General features: G+C 55.4%; 6 protein-coding genes across 6 annotated transcripts; 3 read left to right on the forward strand and 3 right to left on the reverse strand.

Moving 5' to 3' along the window:
• Positions 1–31: 31 nt before the first annotated feature.
• On the forward strand, positions 32–1,847 carry CH63R_06134 (Cytochrome p450; the record flags this gene model as incomplete). The annotated part of the gene is made up of 2 exons (XM_018301109.1): positions 32–493; positions 561–1,847. 2 exons carry the CDS (start codon positions 32–34, stop codon positions 1,845–1,847), a joined length of 1,749 nt encoding a protein of 582 aa, XP_018158959.1.
• A 683-nt stretch (positions 1,848–2,530) lies between these two features.
• Positions 2,531–6,902, forward strand: CH63R_06135 (Ankyrin repeat protein; the record flags this gene model as incomplete). The annotated part of the gene is made up of 4 exons (XM_018301110.1): positions 2,531–2,643; positions 2,701–3,128; positions 3,186–3,350; positions 3,421–6,902. 4 exons carry the CDS (start codon positions 2,531–2,533, stop codon positions 6,900–6,902), a joined length of 4,188 nt encoding a protein of 1,395 aa, XP_018158960.1.
• A 353-nt stretch (positions 6,903–7,255) lies between these two features.
• On the reverse strand, positions 7,256–8,111 carry CH63R_06136 (Collagen triple helix repeat-containing protein; the record flags this gene model as incomplete). Its single annotated transcript, XM_018301111.1, has 2 exons — positions 7,256–7,891; positions 7,965–8,111. The coding sequence occupies 2 exons, from the start codon at positions 8,109–8,111 to the stop codon at positions 7,256–7,258; spliced, it is 783 nt and encodes a 260-aa protein (XP_018158961.1).
• Positions 8,112–9,823: 1,712 nt separating this feature from the next.
• On the reverse strand, positions 9,824–11,156 carry CH63R_06137 (NAD(P)-binding protein; the record flags this gene model as incomplete). The annotated part of the gene is made up of 2 exons (XM_018301112.1): positions 9,824–10,899; positions 10,949–11,156. The coding sequence occupies 2 exons, from the start codon at positions 11,154–11,156 to the stop codon at positions 9,824–9,826; spliced, it is 1,284 nt and encodes a 427-aa protein (XP_018158962.1).
• A 783-nt stretch (positions 11,157–11,939) lies between these two features.
• CH63R_06138 (Fumarylacetoacetate hydrolase) lies at positions 11,940–13,199 on the forward strand (the record flags this gene model as incomplete). Its single annotated transcript, XM_018301113.1, has 6 exons — positions 11,940–11,970; positions 12,038–12,276; positions 12,340–12,398; positions 12,482–12,738; positions 12,806–12,902; positions 12,974–13,199. The coding sequence occupies 6 exons, from the start codon at positions 11,940–11,942 to the stop codon at positions 13,197–13,199; spliced, it is 909 nt and encodes a 302-aa protein (XP_018158963.1).
• A 464-nt stretch (positions 13,200–13,663) lies between these two features.
• On the reverse strand, positions 13,664–14,536 carry CH63R_06139 (uncharacterized protein; the record flags this gene model as incomplete). The annotated part of the gene is made up of 4 exons (XM_018301114.1): positions 13,664–13,837; positions 13,895–13,944; positions 14,010–14,239; positions 14,316–14,536. The coding sequence occupies 4 exons, from the start codon at positions 14,534–14,536 to the stop codon at positions 13,664–13,666; spliced, it is 675 nt and encodes a 224-aa protein (XP_018158964.1).
• Positions 14,537–14,754: the final 218 nt, after the last annotated feature.

The following is a 14,754-nucleotide window of genomic DNA, read 5'->3' on the forward strand; positions in this document are numbered from 1 at the left end:
GAAGAAAAGAAGAAAAAAAGGAAAAAAAGTCATGGCCGGATTCCTCGCTGTCGCTGCTGCTGCTGCTGTCGCAGTAGCCGCGATCCTACGCCTCGTCTACCTCGGCCTGCTGCCCAGGCCCATCCCCGGGATCCCATGTAACAAAGACTCGACCACGCGGCTCATGGGGGACGCGCCGTACTTCATAGAGCTCGGGAAGAGCGGCGCTTTCTGGATCACCTTCTTCACGGACCTGCTGGCCAGGCACAACACGCCGATCGCGCAGTACTTTACGGGCCCGTTGTCAGGCTCCCACGTTGTCGTCGCGGACTATCGCGAGGCCCGCGACCTCATGACGAAGCGCGGCAAGGACCTCGCCCGGGGCTCCAAGAACAACCACGTGTGGCAGGGGGTGCTCCCCGAGCATTTCATCGCCATGGAGGACTTCCATCCCTCCTTCAAGCACGCCAAGTTCCTCACCAAAGACTTGATGACGCCGAGCTTCCTGCATGGTGTGAGTCGGTTCCTGCTTCTCTCCTCGTGTCACGGGCAGCGCACTCCAGCGCTGACAAAACTCATAGGTATCCGCGCCCGCTTCGTATAAAACGGTCGTCAACTTTATCAAGTTCTGGAAGCGCAAGGCCGTTCTGGCCGATGGGCTGCCGTTCGATGCGGCCGAGGACTTGGAGGGCTTCACTTACGATATCATGATGACCGCTGCCTTCGGGATCGCAGAGCAGGACAGCCACACCGTGGACCGGCTGAACACTCCCCAGACCGCCAAGGACGTCAGACTTGTTGGCGACGGGCCCGGGAAGGTGGCCGAGTTCCCGCCCATCAAGATCCCCGAGATGATTTCCGCCCTCCATGTGCTCAACGACAGCCTCAACGGGGCGTTCTGGTTGGGGAAGCCGGCCGTCTTCCACGCCGTGAACAACCTCCGCCCATCGGTCCGCCGGGCCTTCGGGTCCAAGAGATCGATCATCCAGTCCCACATCGACCGCTCCGTCGAGAAGCAGCTGTCTTCTCGGGGCGGCTCGAAGGAGGACTTCGCCTCGGCCGTGGATTACGTCATCTCCCGCGAGATCTCCGCCGCCGGAAACGACGGGCGACGGCCCGTTTTCGACTCTCTGCGCCTGAACGACATGCTGTGGGGCTACTTCGTCGGCGGGCACGACTCCACGCACAGCACGCTGTGCTTCACCGTCAAGTACCTCGGGGACAACCAGGACGCCCAGTCGAGGCTGCGCGGGGCCTTGCGGGCCGCCTACCCCGAAGCCCGCGAGCAGGGGCGGGAGCCGACGGTGGACGAGATCGTCAAGACGCAGGTCCCCTTCCTCGACGCCTTCATCGAGGAGACGCTCCGCTTGTGCAGCCCCGCCGGCGGGGTGACGAAGCAGACGCTCTGCGACATGACGGTGCTGGGGCATTTCATCCCCAAGGGCACTACGATCCTGTTCCTGCTGACCGGGCCCACCATCAATCTTCCCGGCGCCGAGGTCGACGAGGCGAGGCGCAGCGAGACGTCGCAGAAGACGTCGGGCGAGGGCGTCGGCGACTGGTCCCGCAGCCGGTTCCCTCCCGGCGAGTTCCACGCCGAGCGGTGGTTGCACGCCGACGAGAACGGGGGGAGTGTCAGGTTCGACAACAGGGCCGGGCCCTTTCTCAGCTTCAGCAACGGGCCTAGGGGCTGCTGGGGCAAGCGGCTGGCGTACCTAGAACTCAAGTTAATCATCACGTTGCTGGTCTGGGATCTGAAGTTCGCGAGGCTGCCCGAGGAGTTGAGGGACGACGGCCTTGTCCAGGGGTTGTTTACGAAGCCCAAGTCTTGCTTGGTGAAGCTGGAGAGTCTTTCCGTCACGGGTTGAAGACATCAAGGTCTGTCTCTCAAGAGGTGTATGGCAGTTATCCAAATTTATATCAAGCGAACCGTATAACTCAAAGCATCGGATCACTTCGTTTCCTACGCTGTCGATCATCGGGTGCAGTCAGCCTATATCTGCAGATCGAATAACAAAACGCCATCTACCCCATCATCATTGAGTCGAGAAATGTGCCAAGCAGGAGTCGTGTCGCACAGCCTGCTGGATGACTGCATGAAGCCCGGCTGAGGGCGCCAAATGTATGCCGCTTCGGAACCAAAAGCCAATCATTGCTTGATCCGCGTCAGTCGGTGGGCAGGTCTCGCTGCATGGCGGCCTCACCCATTTACTGCCGACCAGTCAGGATAGGATACAAGTGTAAGTAGACAAGGACTGCGCAGCAAACATTGAATGTTCTGCCCCAGTCGGTCAGCACTTTGCATTGATGCCTGCATGAGCATGAGAACAGGCTCTGCGCGCCGCAGGCTGTGGCTCAATATCTTTTGATATGCCCCCTCTCAACTTTCGAAAGACCCAAGTTATCTCATTCCTGAACACGAACACGAGTTCCAACCCCTTCACAACCTAGATCACTGCCACCCATTCTTCTTTGCACGCGAATTAGAACTCTCTGGCCCATACCTTGCCCACTCTTACGCCGCTGGTCGCGACCCGTGACCTAGCGCGATATGCCACCTCGTTCACAATGGAGAAGTCTCTTCCTCCTGGCGCTGTTGCCTTCGGCGCAGGCTGCCGGTGGGTTGGATGATTTCTCAAACAACCTCTTCTCCGATCTTGCTCCGTAAGTTGAGGCCAACTTCCTATCTCCTTCATCAGGCGCCAAACTTACGCTCCGCAGTCTCCTGGCGCTTTTCGGTGAGCGCGTGACGATGCAGTTCATGAGCCAGTCTCTCGGATGGGCAGACTGCATCGCGCTGGCGATGGCCCCCCTGGGCGTCATCACCATCATCGTAAGCGCGATCCGCGTGGGAGGGCCTATGCGTCTCAAGGCCATCATCGGCCGTGCGAAGGAGAACACTTCGGTCGCCGAGATGGAACTCATGTCTTCGACTTCACGCGAAGTGTGCGAGATGTACAACGGGGAGAGCATCGTGCGATGCCAGGGATCGGCCCCCGTATGGGAATACATCTGTCTTGTTCCTCGGTCTACCAAGGCGGCACACTCGGAGGGCGCCAACGGCACAGAGTCGATGCCCAAGTTCGTATTCAAAACACTGGAGCAAGCAGTGGCGGCTGGACTGCTTTTCCCAGAAGGAAAAACTCAAGGTTTGCGAAGAAAAAAGATTATTGTTGCTCGAAATATGGGATGGTAACTGTCAGAAGGGCCCGACGGCAACGAAAATCTCAGAAGCAATGAGGAAGTTGCTACCGATTCTCCCGAGTTGCCGGTTGAGTCTGTTCAGAACGAGGAAACATCTCCAGCCGCAAGGTCAACTGCGTTCCAACGCAACCTGAGTCGAATTCGTCCCTGGTTTCGTCGAGGCAAAGGTCAGCATGCATGAGGCGGGTTCGACTTCCACCAATCAATAGCATCATGCTGATGGAATATATTTGGCAGGTACATTGTCAAAATCGCCCGAGGTCTCCTTGGAAATGGGAGGCATGGACCAACAAGCCAATGTCCCGCGTTCAAGAGATGATCGCGTCCAACGTCGGGTACAACCTCGTGCAGAAGGGGACGAGGTTTTCCAAGAGACATCTCATGAGGGGCCAGAAGAGTCACCTGATGCCGATTTTGAGGAGGATTCACTTCAGGATTCTCAAAGTTCGTCTTATTTTCACTCTGAAGAGTCTTCTCGTGGAGATTCTGAAGAGGAATCTGACGGAGAGTCTGACGAGGCGTCTCAACAGAACCCTGAAGAAGCATTCCACCAAAACCCCAATTCCATAATCGTCATCCGCAATACAGGTCTCGAAGCACCCAACATATCTTTGAACCTGTCAGAGAGCCACAGCCGCGCTTCCATCCGGTGGGTCGCAACCATGGGAGTTCTGCTTCAGTTGTGTGTTGTGACTTTCTTCGGAGTCATCACCTATGGGCCCTCATACATACGAGACGATTTCGAAAAGGACGATAAGGCTGCACTCATCCACGCTTTCCCGCTTGCCGCCGGCGGAACTGTGCTATTGGTCACAGGGCTACTGTTGTGTGCTCATGTGGTGGAGAGCAGCACAAATGAGCAGCAGTACAAACCCAGTTCGGATTATCGAATCCAGATCTACTGGCTACAGCAAGGACAAACCGTCAATGATCAAATCTTTGAGTCGTTTGCTACCTTTCCGTCCTCACCCCGTACTTCGATTATTACCTCACGCCGTGGAAAGGACTTTGAGAAGGAGAAAGACATCAAAACGCTTCAATTCAAAACAACCATCGGTGTTTTTATCAGTCTTGCCGGGTTCATAACTCAGTTCGTTGGCCTCAGGGCAATGAACGCAGCAGCATCATTGGCACAGCTTGGTGCTGTCGGCATTATGACTGTGGCTAGGGCAATGGTCCGACCTGGGTTCGCAAGCTCTTTCGAGAAGGTGAAAATCCTCCCGGGATACGAGATTGACTGGTTGGCTTGGAAACTTATCAAAGAGCTATGCTCTCCGAAAACTCACGACACCTCCGAATCTCAGAGCGAAACCACTAATTCTCGGCCTCTGGATCTTGGCCAAACAGAAAACAACGAGTTAGGGTCATCGTCAAAGTCCAGCAAAGACACGCAGACGGAGTTCCGCCATAGTCCTGGATCTTGGGGCATCGTTACTGGCAAGAACTCCGAGTACCATCCTTTCAAGCCATCCAAAGATCTTCCTGGGCCAATGAGACAGTCGTCAACGCTGGCTGATGTCCGACGAGAACTGTCCAAGCTCGCCAACTTTCGGAAAGATTCATCCAATGTGGCTTTGAATCTTGCAACAGCCATGGAGAAAATCTTGACAGTCTTCTTCCCCGGAGGTACTGGTACGACAAAATGTGATTCGTTTCTGTGGGACGTAAAAACCTTTTACGAAGGTATAACTCCAAATGCCGAGTCCAATGAAACTATGAGATTTCAACTCAAGATGGTGTATAACACCGAGTTGTCATCATGGAAAGTCATGGCGGATGATCTGGACGCGGTGCTGTCCCTTTGGATCTACGCCATCAATGAAAGGAACATAGAGCACGAGACCACCCAGGACGCCGAGGATTTCGAGCACCTCAATTCCGAAAATGACAATTGGCTGCGAAATAAGACACACCCCGCCAGCTTGAGGATTCTGCGCCCTGTGGACCCTAAGATGAGAATGGAACTCGTTCGAGATTTGCGAGCCTGGGCCCCAAAAGCTGGTCGGTCGATGTTTTACGCGACGGAATACATACCTTTAGGCTCCCATATTCCCAGGGGGGTCCGTTTCCCAAAAGCATTCAACCAAAGCAGGGTAGTCGGGTTTAACCCTCTGTCACAGACGACCTCCGAAAGCCAACTGGCAGAGCGACAGTTTCAAATTGACATAAATTCTTTAGCCGATACTTGGGGTTTACCACAACCTCGGGGAGGGCACTGGGTTATCGAGACGCAAGAGACTCTCGATGTTCTTTACGCCAAGGATCTTCTCTTTCACTTTCTTTCCTCCGCGGCAAAGACACTTCAAACCCCACTGAGGGGTCGAACCGTGATCAGTACCCCCCTGAAAGACATTACATGGCGGGAAGTGTTCCTTCACTACCAGGCTGCTGGCGCTTCCAAGAACGAGTACCTTGATGATATTATAGAATCTATCATCAATCTTGGACTAGGTCTCAATTACGAAGTTGGTCTGAGCGTCGTCCTGACTCTCAGTCTCGAGGACAAGCTGCCATTGCAATACCCGATCTTCGAGTCGTTGCGCGACCAAAAGATTGAAGCCCGGAAAGAGCGGGACTGGAAGCGACTGTACATACCAATCTATTATTACCAAGGTCTTCACCATGCAAGGCCGCAAAGCGTATTCATTCAACATTTGTTTGCGTTTCTTGTAGACCATGCCGAAGACATAGAAGTTGAGTACTCCTCAATGTGCGCTGAGGGTCGAGAAGACCACTCTCTCTATCTTCACCAGACGGATTTGTTAGAGCATTTGCGAGCCTTGAGACACCACGGATTCTTTGACCAGCTGAAGAGACTTTATGAGTTTCAAAGACGGAACATGAGATTTCTCAAAGATCTCGAAACCCAGATATTCAACACAACGTTCGATGCAGCCATTGAATCTTCTGTCATGAACAAGCGATTGCCTAGTTCCAGTCGAACGGAATCTTCGGAGTCATTGAATCACGCCTTCTCTCACAGCAGTTTCACGCCTCTGCATCGAGAAGCGATGAAACCACATGGAAAACCAGAGCTCTGGAGGAACCTTGACCATTGGATAAATCAGCCGGACACTTTTGGTTTGATGCCTCTCCATCATGCTCTCAGAACAGGGAACCATCGCATGGTCAATCATCTCGTTGCTAATGGTGCGGATGTTGAGGCAAAGGACTTCCGAGGACATACAGCACTTCATTTTGCTTGTGGTTTCGGAGATGAGGATACCATTGACTTGATTCAGATGGCTGGCGCAAAATTCGATGTCCAAGGTTCTGACGGAGCGTTTCCGTTGCATGTTGCAGCAACAGCAGGCAACCACGAAGCTCTTAACTTTCTTGTGCCTGAAATGCTAGAGAGTCGTGGTATTTCATTGAGCATATGGGAGGCAAAAGACTTCCATGGTCGACTACCTGTGCACTGGGCTGTCCTGGCAGGAAACACTCAACTCTTCAGCATGGACGGTCCTAAAAGTACAACTCTGACTCAATATGTCAATGAAGCAGACAACTACGGCTGGACAGCTTTGCACCTAGCTGTTATACACAGCAAAAACGACATCGTCAGAGAGCTCTGTTCCGAGAACTGGCACGAAGCATCCTGTGTAGACAAAGAGAAGACAGATGCAAAGGGGCTCACAGCCTTCCAGTTGGCTGGGATAAAAGGGAACTCAGAGGCAGCTGACATACTTCGAGATGCAGGCGCAAGAACTGAGTTTTAGAAGGATGAGAGAAATCCACATTGGGAAATGTATTCGGAAGCCTCTTCCAGCCTTTGTTTGTCTTCTAGAGGCTCACTACGACTCACACCTCCCAAGGATTGATTCAAGTGTCAATCCGAACCCCGCCCATGTGGATTATTTCGTTACGCAAAACACCTGAATCAAACACCAGTCTCAAGATTTGTGATTGCAGATTGGCATGTATCTCAAGAAGTCAAAAGATGAAAGCACAAATTGTATTTACATAATAGCAACCCGTCAAAAACAGAACCAACGCTACTACATGATGTCTTCTAAAAGTTGGAGCCTGCGCTCAATTCATCTTAACCCCACATGTGTACAATGTCTCTAACTCAAGTGAGACGGTTGTATCCAGAGCGTCCATCAGTAACGCTGTTGTAACCAGAACGTCCATCCGTCTCTTCACGCCGGTTATATCCAGAGCGGCCGTCAGTAACACTGTTGTATCCGGAACGTCCATCTTCTTCCTCGCGACGGTTGTAACCGGAACGGCCATCCGTCACACTGTTGTAGCCGGAGCGCCCGTCCGTCTCTTCACGCCGGTTATATCCAGAGCGGCCGTCAGTAACACTGTTGTAGCCTGACCGACCATCTTCCTCTTCACGTCGGTTGTATCCAGATCGTCCGTCAGTCACGCTGTTGTATCCGGATCGCCCATCTTCTTCCTCGCGACGGTTGTAACCAGATCGTCCATCCGTCACACTGTTGTAGCCGGAACGCCCGTCCGTCTCTTCACGCCGGTTGTATCCAGAGCGGCCATCAGTAGAGACAGCTGTGCTCTCCTGAGGTGAGGCATCGTTCCGACGAGCAAGGAAGAGGGAGTCCTGGTTACTAGTGTTCGAGTCCACCTCAGAGTGGTGGAATGCATTTGCCGTAGTCTCGGTGGCATCTTCGGAAAGGTTAGCCATCGCGTCTGAGTATTCCAGGTTGTGGGACTGACCCTTGCAGACCACCAGGCCCTTGTTGATCTGCTTCAAGGTCAGCAAGATACTTCAAACGGCACATGAAAGTAAGCCATAGACCATGGGTAGGCGGGTGTACCGTTGAGACAACACTTCCGTAGTTGAAGAGCGACAGGATCAAGACGCAAGTGACCACAGAGATCAGGATGGTGCGGCCGGAAGAGCGTCGAGGGGCCGGTTCACTGGGGACTGCCCCATGGATTGGCAAGATGGCATCTTTCGACATGGTGAAGGAGTTACTTGAGGTGGGATAAATTGTTAGATGATTCGGGAAGACTGTGTTGAGAGAAGATGATACTGAGACCAACTGTTGACTGCCCTAATGGTAACAAAGAAAAAGAGAGAGAGAAGCGGGAGAAGAAGAGGAGAAGGGCTGTTCATATACAAAAACTGGAGCAACGACGAGAGCCTCAAGGATGACGGGTCGCAACCGTACTCGAGAGACACGACGGAAACGCCATCGGCGAAGATACCCGAATAGCCAGAATGGCACAGCCTCCCAGCCCGCACCCATGCCGCCCAGGCCTGTGATGAGATGACGACTTTGGTCTCGCCACGAGGGAGACCTGCCATTCTGGAGATAGTTGCACAAGAGCCCACCCCCCTCCACCAAGCGCCCGGGGAAGATGGTGAAGTGGTGGTGTTCCTCGTCCCCCCCTGGCCACCGTCTCCATCCTCATTTGCCCGCCAAGACCCATCCTCGTCGGACATCATTGACCCAACGTGCTGCCGCCGCGCTTGGGAAGACGTGAACCACCCCCCCGGTTGAAGATATCGGCCGTGCTTCCGATTCCTGGCTAGCGGAGTTCCCTTTTGCCTATTTCCGGCGTGACTGGCAAGGGGGGGCCAGCCAGGCCCGTAGGGCAGACAAGCGACGGCTCCAACGGTTCCAACGGTTCCAACGGCCCCCAAGACCAGGGTCTGAGGTGATTGGGCAAGGGGGGGTGTGGGCGAGCGAGAAGCTGTTGGAAGTTGGTGTCGTTCCTTTGCCCCCTTCGAGCCAATGCCCTGCTTATCCGGTGACCGTGCCGCAATGCAGCCTGCTACTCGCTTACACATGGACCCGTGGATACGGGGAGCTGGTTGCAGACACAAGAAACCTGTCCCCCGCCTATCACGGAACAGGGGGGGCCTAGCAGAGATTACCTGGCGCGGGGGGCGGGCTTTGTCCTGCCTAGCTCGGTCACACTGCATAGGGCGACTGTGGGATTGCGGCACCAACCGAGACAAGGGCCCACGATTGTGTCCAGATTTGGCCCCGGGGTGCGGGAAAGGTGTGACCGTGCGGAAGAGAAGTCCAAGTCTCGATGGCACCATTGGTCGAATTCTGGCAGGATTTACTTGCGTATTACAGGCGTATTATATCAGCCCATGACAGACAGCCTCGAGAGAAGAGGTGTGTAAGTGATGTGGTGAGATGGGGGCCGTCTCGGTGTGAGAAACGTAGAAACCCGGGATGGGCAGATTGTCGTTGGAGTGGCTGACTAGAAGCGCAACTTTCACGTCCCAGAGCTACGAGATGCAAGTGAGGATCTTTCCAGCTACGTGCGACGGCTGGATGTCATCAATGCAGTGTCGTAGCGGCTCTGCGGTATCTCATGCGACAGCAGTGAAGTCTGCTGACAGCGCCTCTCGAGGGATGAGAATGAAGTCGATGTACAATCTTACAGAATTGTCGATGTGCATGTAGCTTTCCAAAACGGGACTGAAGAAGTGGAGTATAGGCTATTAGTTCTTATCTAGAGCAATCATCTCACCCATGCATGCAGTTAGTTGTAAATACCTTGTGAGCGCCTCGCAGCTGTAAGAGTCCCGTCATGGGGGGCTCAATGCCAGTCACAATCATCATTTCCCAGCCAACGGAACATGCATAAATCGAATTTGGACGGGTTCGGCGTTTATGTACTAGTTGCTACAACGTTACACTGTACATATTATCTACCCTTCCCACACGAAATCCTGCTCGACGCCGGGGATCAGCGGCCTCAGCGCCATCCCGTAGTCGCCGGCGTTCGGCGTCCGGAGGAGGGTGTGGATGTGGAACTTGGCCGGCTCGATGTTGGTCAGGAAGACGCCCGAGTGGTGGTCGAACTCGACGAGGACGACGGGGCTCTGGATGCGGTAGTAGAAGGGGTCGCTGTTCCCGAACCCGCCGATCCAGCTGAAGTACGTCTCGCCGAAGAAGGACTTGGCGTGGTCGATCCGGATGTCCCTCGCCCGGCGCGGCAGATAGATGAGGTACTGCTCGAGGATGCCGACGACGAGCCGCTGCTGCTCCGGGCTCATGTCGGCGACGAGAACGCCCTCGTACGGCACGACGCGGTTGTCCCGGTACGCGCCGCAGAGGTGCCTCTGGTCGTCGTGGTTCCACCTCCCCTTGGGCATCGCGGGGTCCTTGAGCAGCTTGTACGTCTGCGCCTTCTGCTGGAGATCCTCGGGGAGTGACTGCATCAGCTGCAGGCCAAGCCGCTCCTCCGTCTCGAGGATGCGGGTGCCCTTGTGCGGCCCCTCGTCGATGAGGTTTGGCTCGGCGCCGGTGAACCACGGCGACGCGACGATCTGGCCGCCGTACAGGAAGATGTTAAGGCACAGGTGGTGGCCGTAAAAGGAGAATCCCCAGGGCCGCGTCGTCGAGGGTGCGCCGAAGAGGACGAAGTTGTACGAGTACTCGTTGCAGATGGAGGGCGCCTCGACCAGCTCGCCCAGGAAGCCGTTGATGCGCATGGCGCCCCGCGCCTTGGCGTAGCCCTCGGGCGACAGCGTCGCCTCGAGGACTTTCAGGATGCCGTCTCGGAGGGTCGGGCTGAGCTCGTCGAGGCGCAGGCCCTTGTCGCTGAGGAGGAACTCTGGGTTCGACCATGAGCGCCACTCGGGCGAGTCGATGTGGTATGAGAGGACTGCTTTTTGGTTGTCGTCGAGTTGTGACAGAACGGCGTTGGCGGCGTCGACGATGTCCTGGATCGGGATCCCTTCATCCGCGAGCTGGAACAAGTCGCGCTTTACCGTGCCTGGTTCTGTCAGTCGTCTTTCCTACCCCAAAAAGCCCGAAACCCAGAGCCATACCGTCTGTGGTGATGCCCGTGTAGGGTTCCTTGAAGAGGTTGCGCCAGTGGAGATACAGGGCGTGCAGCCACGGCGGGTTGCCGCCCTCTTTGAAGACTTTGGCGTATTCGTGAGCATCCTGGCTTCGCATCGTTGTGAAGCGCGGCGTGCTGGTGTCTGGCAAATGCTGGCGGTATTCACCGCCATGGGGCTGTTGTCCCTCGGACATGATGCCTCTCACGGGAAGACAGACGATGGGAGAGTGATGATGAGATATGAGTGAGGGGTTCGTTGTTTGGTTGTGTCGTAACAGAGCAGCTGGAACTTTAGGGGTCCTTGTGGATGTCTCGCATTCAATGTCTCTGAACAAGACGAGTTTCCTTGGCTCTAATGGGTGACTGACTGGGGATGGTTGGTTGAGGTCTGTTTGATGAACCTCTGTTGGATGAGGAGTTTGTCCACAAGCAGAAAAACAAAAACAAAAATGGTAACAAGTTCCGACAACGGACGACTTCACTCTCAACACGACTCAATCAGGCCACATCCAGGCAACGAAGCCGTCATCAAGTACCGCGGCAACACAAGACAGAACCGGGCCGGCGGTGATCGGCCCATGAGCCGCCGACATCAACCCCTCACTTCTCCCATCAACATGCCCCCTCCCCCCTCATCTCGCTTCTCCCCCACAATTTCTTCGAAGCTGCCCCCCCCGGCTTTTCCGCCGGCACCGATGTGTCAGCCACAGTGAGCCAATGGCAGGGGGCGGATGTGCAGTTAGCACGGCGCCATGTGAGTCTGGGCGCGAACTCTCAGCTCTCCGGACCTCCGAACTTTCGGCACTTGGGCGGGGGGGGGGGCCTAAGCTTGGAGGGCTTGGAGGTAGAATTCTATCCTTTTGGTCTCTCAATATCATCTGATCTTTCACTTTGGGGGTTCACTTTGAGCTGATCTCTCACGACACTCACTCACTACCTCTTCACATCTCATCTTCGGGACACGACTCACCACAAAGATGGCTTCGGACTCATCAACACCCTTCTCTCGTGCGTAGCCCCCCCTTTACTCTGCACATATCCCAGTCTTTTCACGCTCACCGCTGACATTTCCAAGGCCTCGTGCGGTTCGTCCCGCGATCCGAACCGAGCAAAATCCTCATCGGCGAGCCCGAGTCGGATTCGGTCGACGTCGGCATCGCGGTGCGCAACGGCGAGGAGGTCAAGGTCGCGGTGTGGTCCGGGTCCAGCGTGCTCAAGCCGGGCTCCAAGACGGATCAGCGGGCCGTCATCGACCGCGTCCTCTCGCCCGTCTCTGCCGAGGAGGTCGGGACCATCCGATGCATCGGTCTGAACGTGAGTGTGACCAATGACGAACGACGGCGCCCTAATGACACCAAGCTAACCAACTGCGCGCAGTACGTCCAGCACGCGAAAGAGGTGGGCGTCGCCCTGCCCGACGTGCCCACCGTCTTCCTGTAAGAACGCCGCCGCCGCCCTGCTCCTCTTCTCGATGGACGGAACCACAGTGACGTGTGAGATGCTGACCTCACCTTCGCAGGAAGCCGAGCACCGCGCTGGGCGACCCGTGGCCGGCGCCCACCGTCCTCCCGCTCCTCACGCAGGCCGACGACTGCGGCGACTACGAGTCCGAGCTCGCCGTCGTGCTGGGCAAGACGGCCAAGAACGTGTCCGAGGCGAACGCCATGGACTACGTCCTGGGCTACACCGCGTGCAACGACGTGTCCAGCCGGACGTACCAGCTGAATCAGTCGCAGTGGTGCTTCGCCAAGGGGTTCGACGGGTCGTGTCCGTTGGGTGAGTCTCGGACTCGGCGTTGACGTTTTTTGTATCTACGTGTGGTGATCTAACCCGTGTCACGCAGGCCCGACTCTCGTGTCCAAGGACCTCATCCCAGACCCAAGCAAGTTGAAAATGCGCGGTCTTTGGAACGGTGACGTTCTCCAAGAGAGCGGTATCGAGTAAGTGACCCCCGCCCTCCATTCGTCCCCTGCCAGGCTCAAGGAACCTAAACTGACGCTGACGGAAACAGCGATCTCATCTTCAGCGTCCCAAAGATCATCAGCTTCTTGTCGCAGAGCACGACCCTGCCCGCCGGCACCGTCATCATCACCGGCACGCCCGCCGGCGTGGGCCTGGGCCGCAAGCCCAAGGTGACGCTGAAGGACGGCGACGAGTTCAGGGTCGAGATCCTGCCTCACATCGGCACGCTCGTCAACGCCTTCCAGAACGAGGGTGTGACTGCCGTCGGGCAGTGAGGGGACTGTAGTTGATGATGAGTCGGGGGCAGAGGCTTTACATGTAATGGGCTGTCATTTAGAGTATATCTACAGGAAATAGATTTGACACCCTGTTCATCAATGAGTGTCTTGACTTTCCGTATAACTCGCTACTTTTTCGTGCGTGGCTTGATGAGTGCGAGTGAGATGTGCACATGGTGAAATATCAATAGAACGAGGTGAGATTAAGATTAATCACTTGGTGTTGGTGAACATCGCCTTCGATTGTGAGGACGAATCGGTGTCTTTGTCACAATTCGCAGAAATGATACTGACATCGAACACTTTTATCTAAAATGTGATTCTTGGGTCGCGACATGATCGTGAACCGCTCCAAGATAAGATTCCTCACGAAAAACACAAGTGTGCTATGCAGGCAATATACACTTATTTTCTTCCATTTTAACCATAAAACTGATGACAAAAGCTCTTCAACGACCGAATTACTCCTCAAGTAGCTGGGGAACCTTTTCGAGCAAGTGCTCGACAATCGCATCGGGACCCCTCTCGACCTGCAGGCCGTGGGGGATCGCGTGCGTCTTGATGCCCGGCCTCAGCGTCCTCGCCGTGGTGAGGATCTGGTCCGCCTCCTCCGCCGTCCACATGGATGCGCAGAACTAGATTCACATTAGAAGAGCTCAATTTATTTCAAACAACTCGGTGAGATGGCTTACAAGGACATCTGGCTGGTGCTCCTTCACCTTGCCTTCGACTTCCTCAATCTCTAAAGGGAGGGTTGTCAGCATACCACCAAAGTCCATCTTCAGGGCAAAAGGGTAGCTAGCTTACTCTCGCAGTTGGCGACGTGCACGATCGTGTAGCTGTCTTTGAGCTCCTCGACGACTCGCCCGACGAGCCGCTTCGCCCGCTCGGGGGCGGTGTTGACCGTGACCAGCTTGTACGGACCCTTGGGCGCCATCGTGCGGGGTTGAGGTTGGCTGAGAGTGGAGGGAGAGGGTACGTCCGGCAGTGGCACAAGGATGAGGTCAAAGAGAGAGAATGTTTTCGATGCTTTCAAACTGCGTTGGATGGTGACGTTGGAGATGGGCGAGTGTTCAAAAGAGACTTTGATCGAGTTGATGGAGGATGACTTACCGGATCCTTTGGATCTGGAGTGACTTGCCGGGCTGTGTTCCCGACGCCTGTGCCCGCTGACTATTACCGAATAGTCGGCAGATGATGCCACACCTCGCGCCGAGATCGCATCCGAACCGGAGTCCCATGCTCTGCTCTTCAGAGAAGACCCGGCCGGGAATGATGCCGGATTTGCCGACCTCGCCTTTCAACTCTGTTCTCGCCCAACCAACTCCGGCCATTGTCTCTCCCTCTCACTGTTGGTTCGGCTTGTTTTCTCGACTCGACACCGGCTCGGAAAACCCGAAGGCCCCCTCGGACATCCCGGGAAGTCCGTCCACCACCCCCTACGCGCCCACCTAAGACTAAAGCCAGTGGCGTCAAGCGTCCATTCAATGCGCAACATCAGCAACCCCGTGGGATGCTCCGGCTTGGTGTGTGGGGGATCTCCGGGGAGAGG

Source organism: Colletotrichum higginsianum, chromosome 4, assembly GCF_001672515.1.
Source record: "Colletotrichum higginsianum IMI 349063 chromosome 4, whole genome shotgun sequence".
Classification (NCBI taxonomy): domain Eukaryota; kingdom Fungi; phylum Ascomycota; class Sordariomycetes; order Glomerellales; family Glomerellaceae; genus Colletotrichum; species Colletotrichum higginsianum.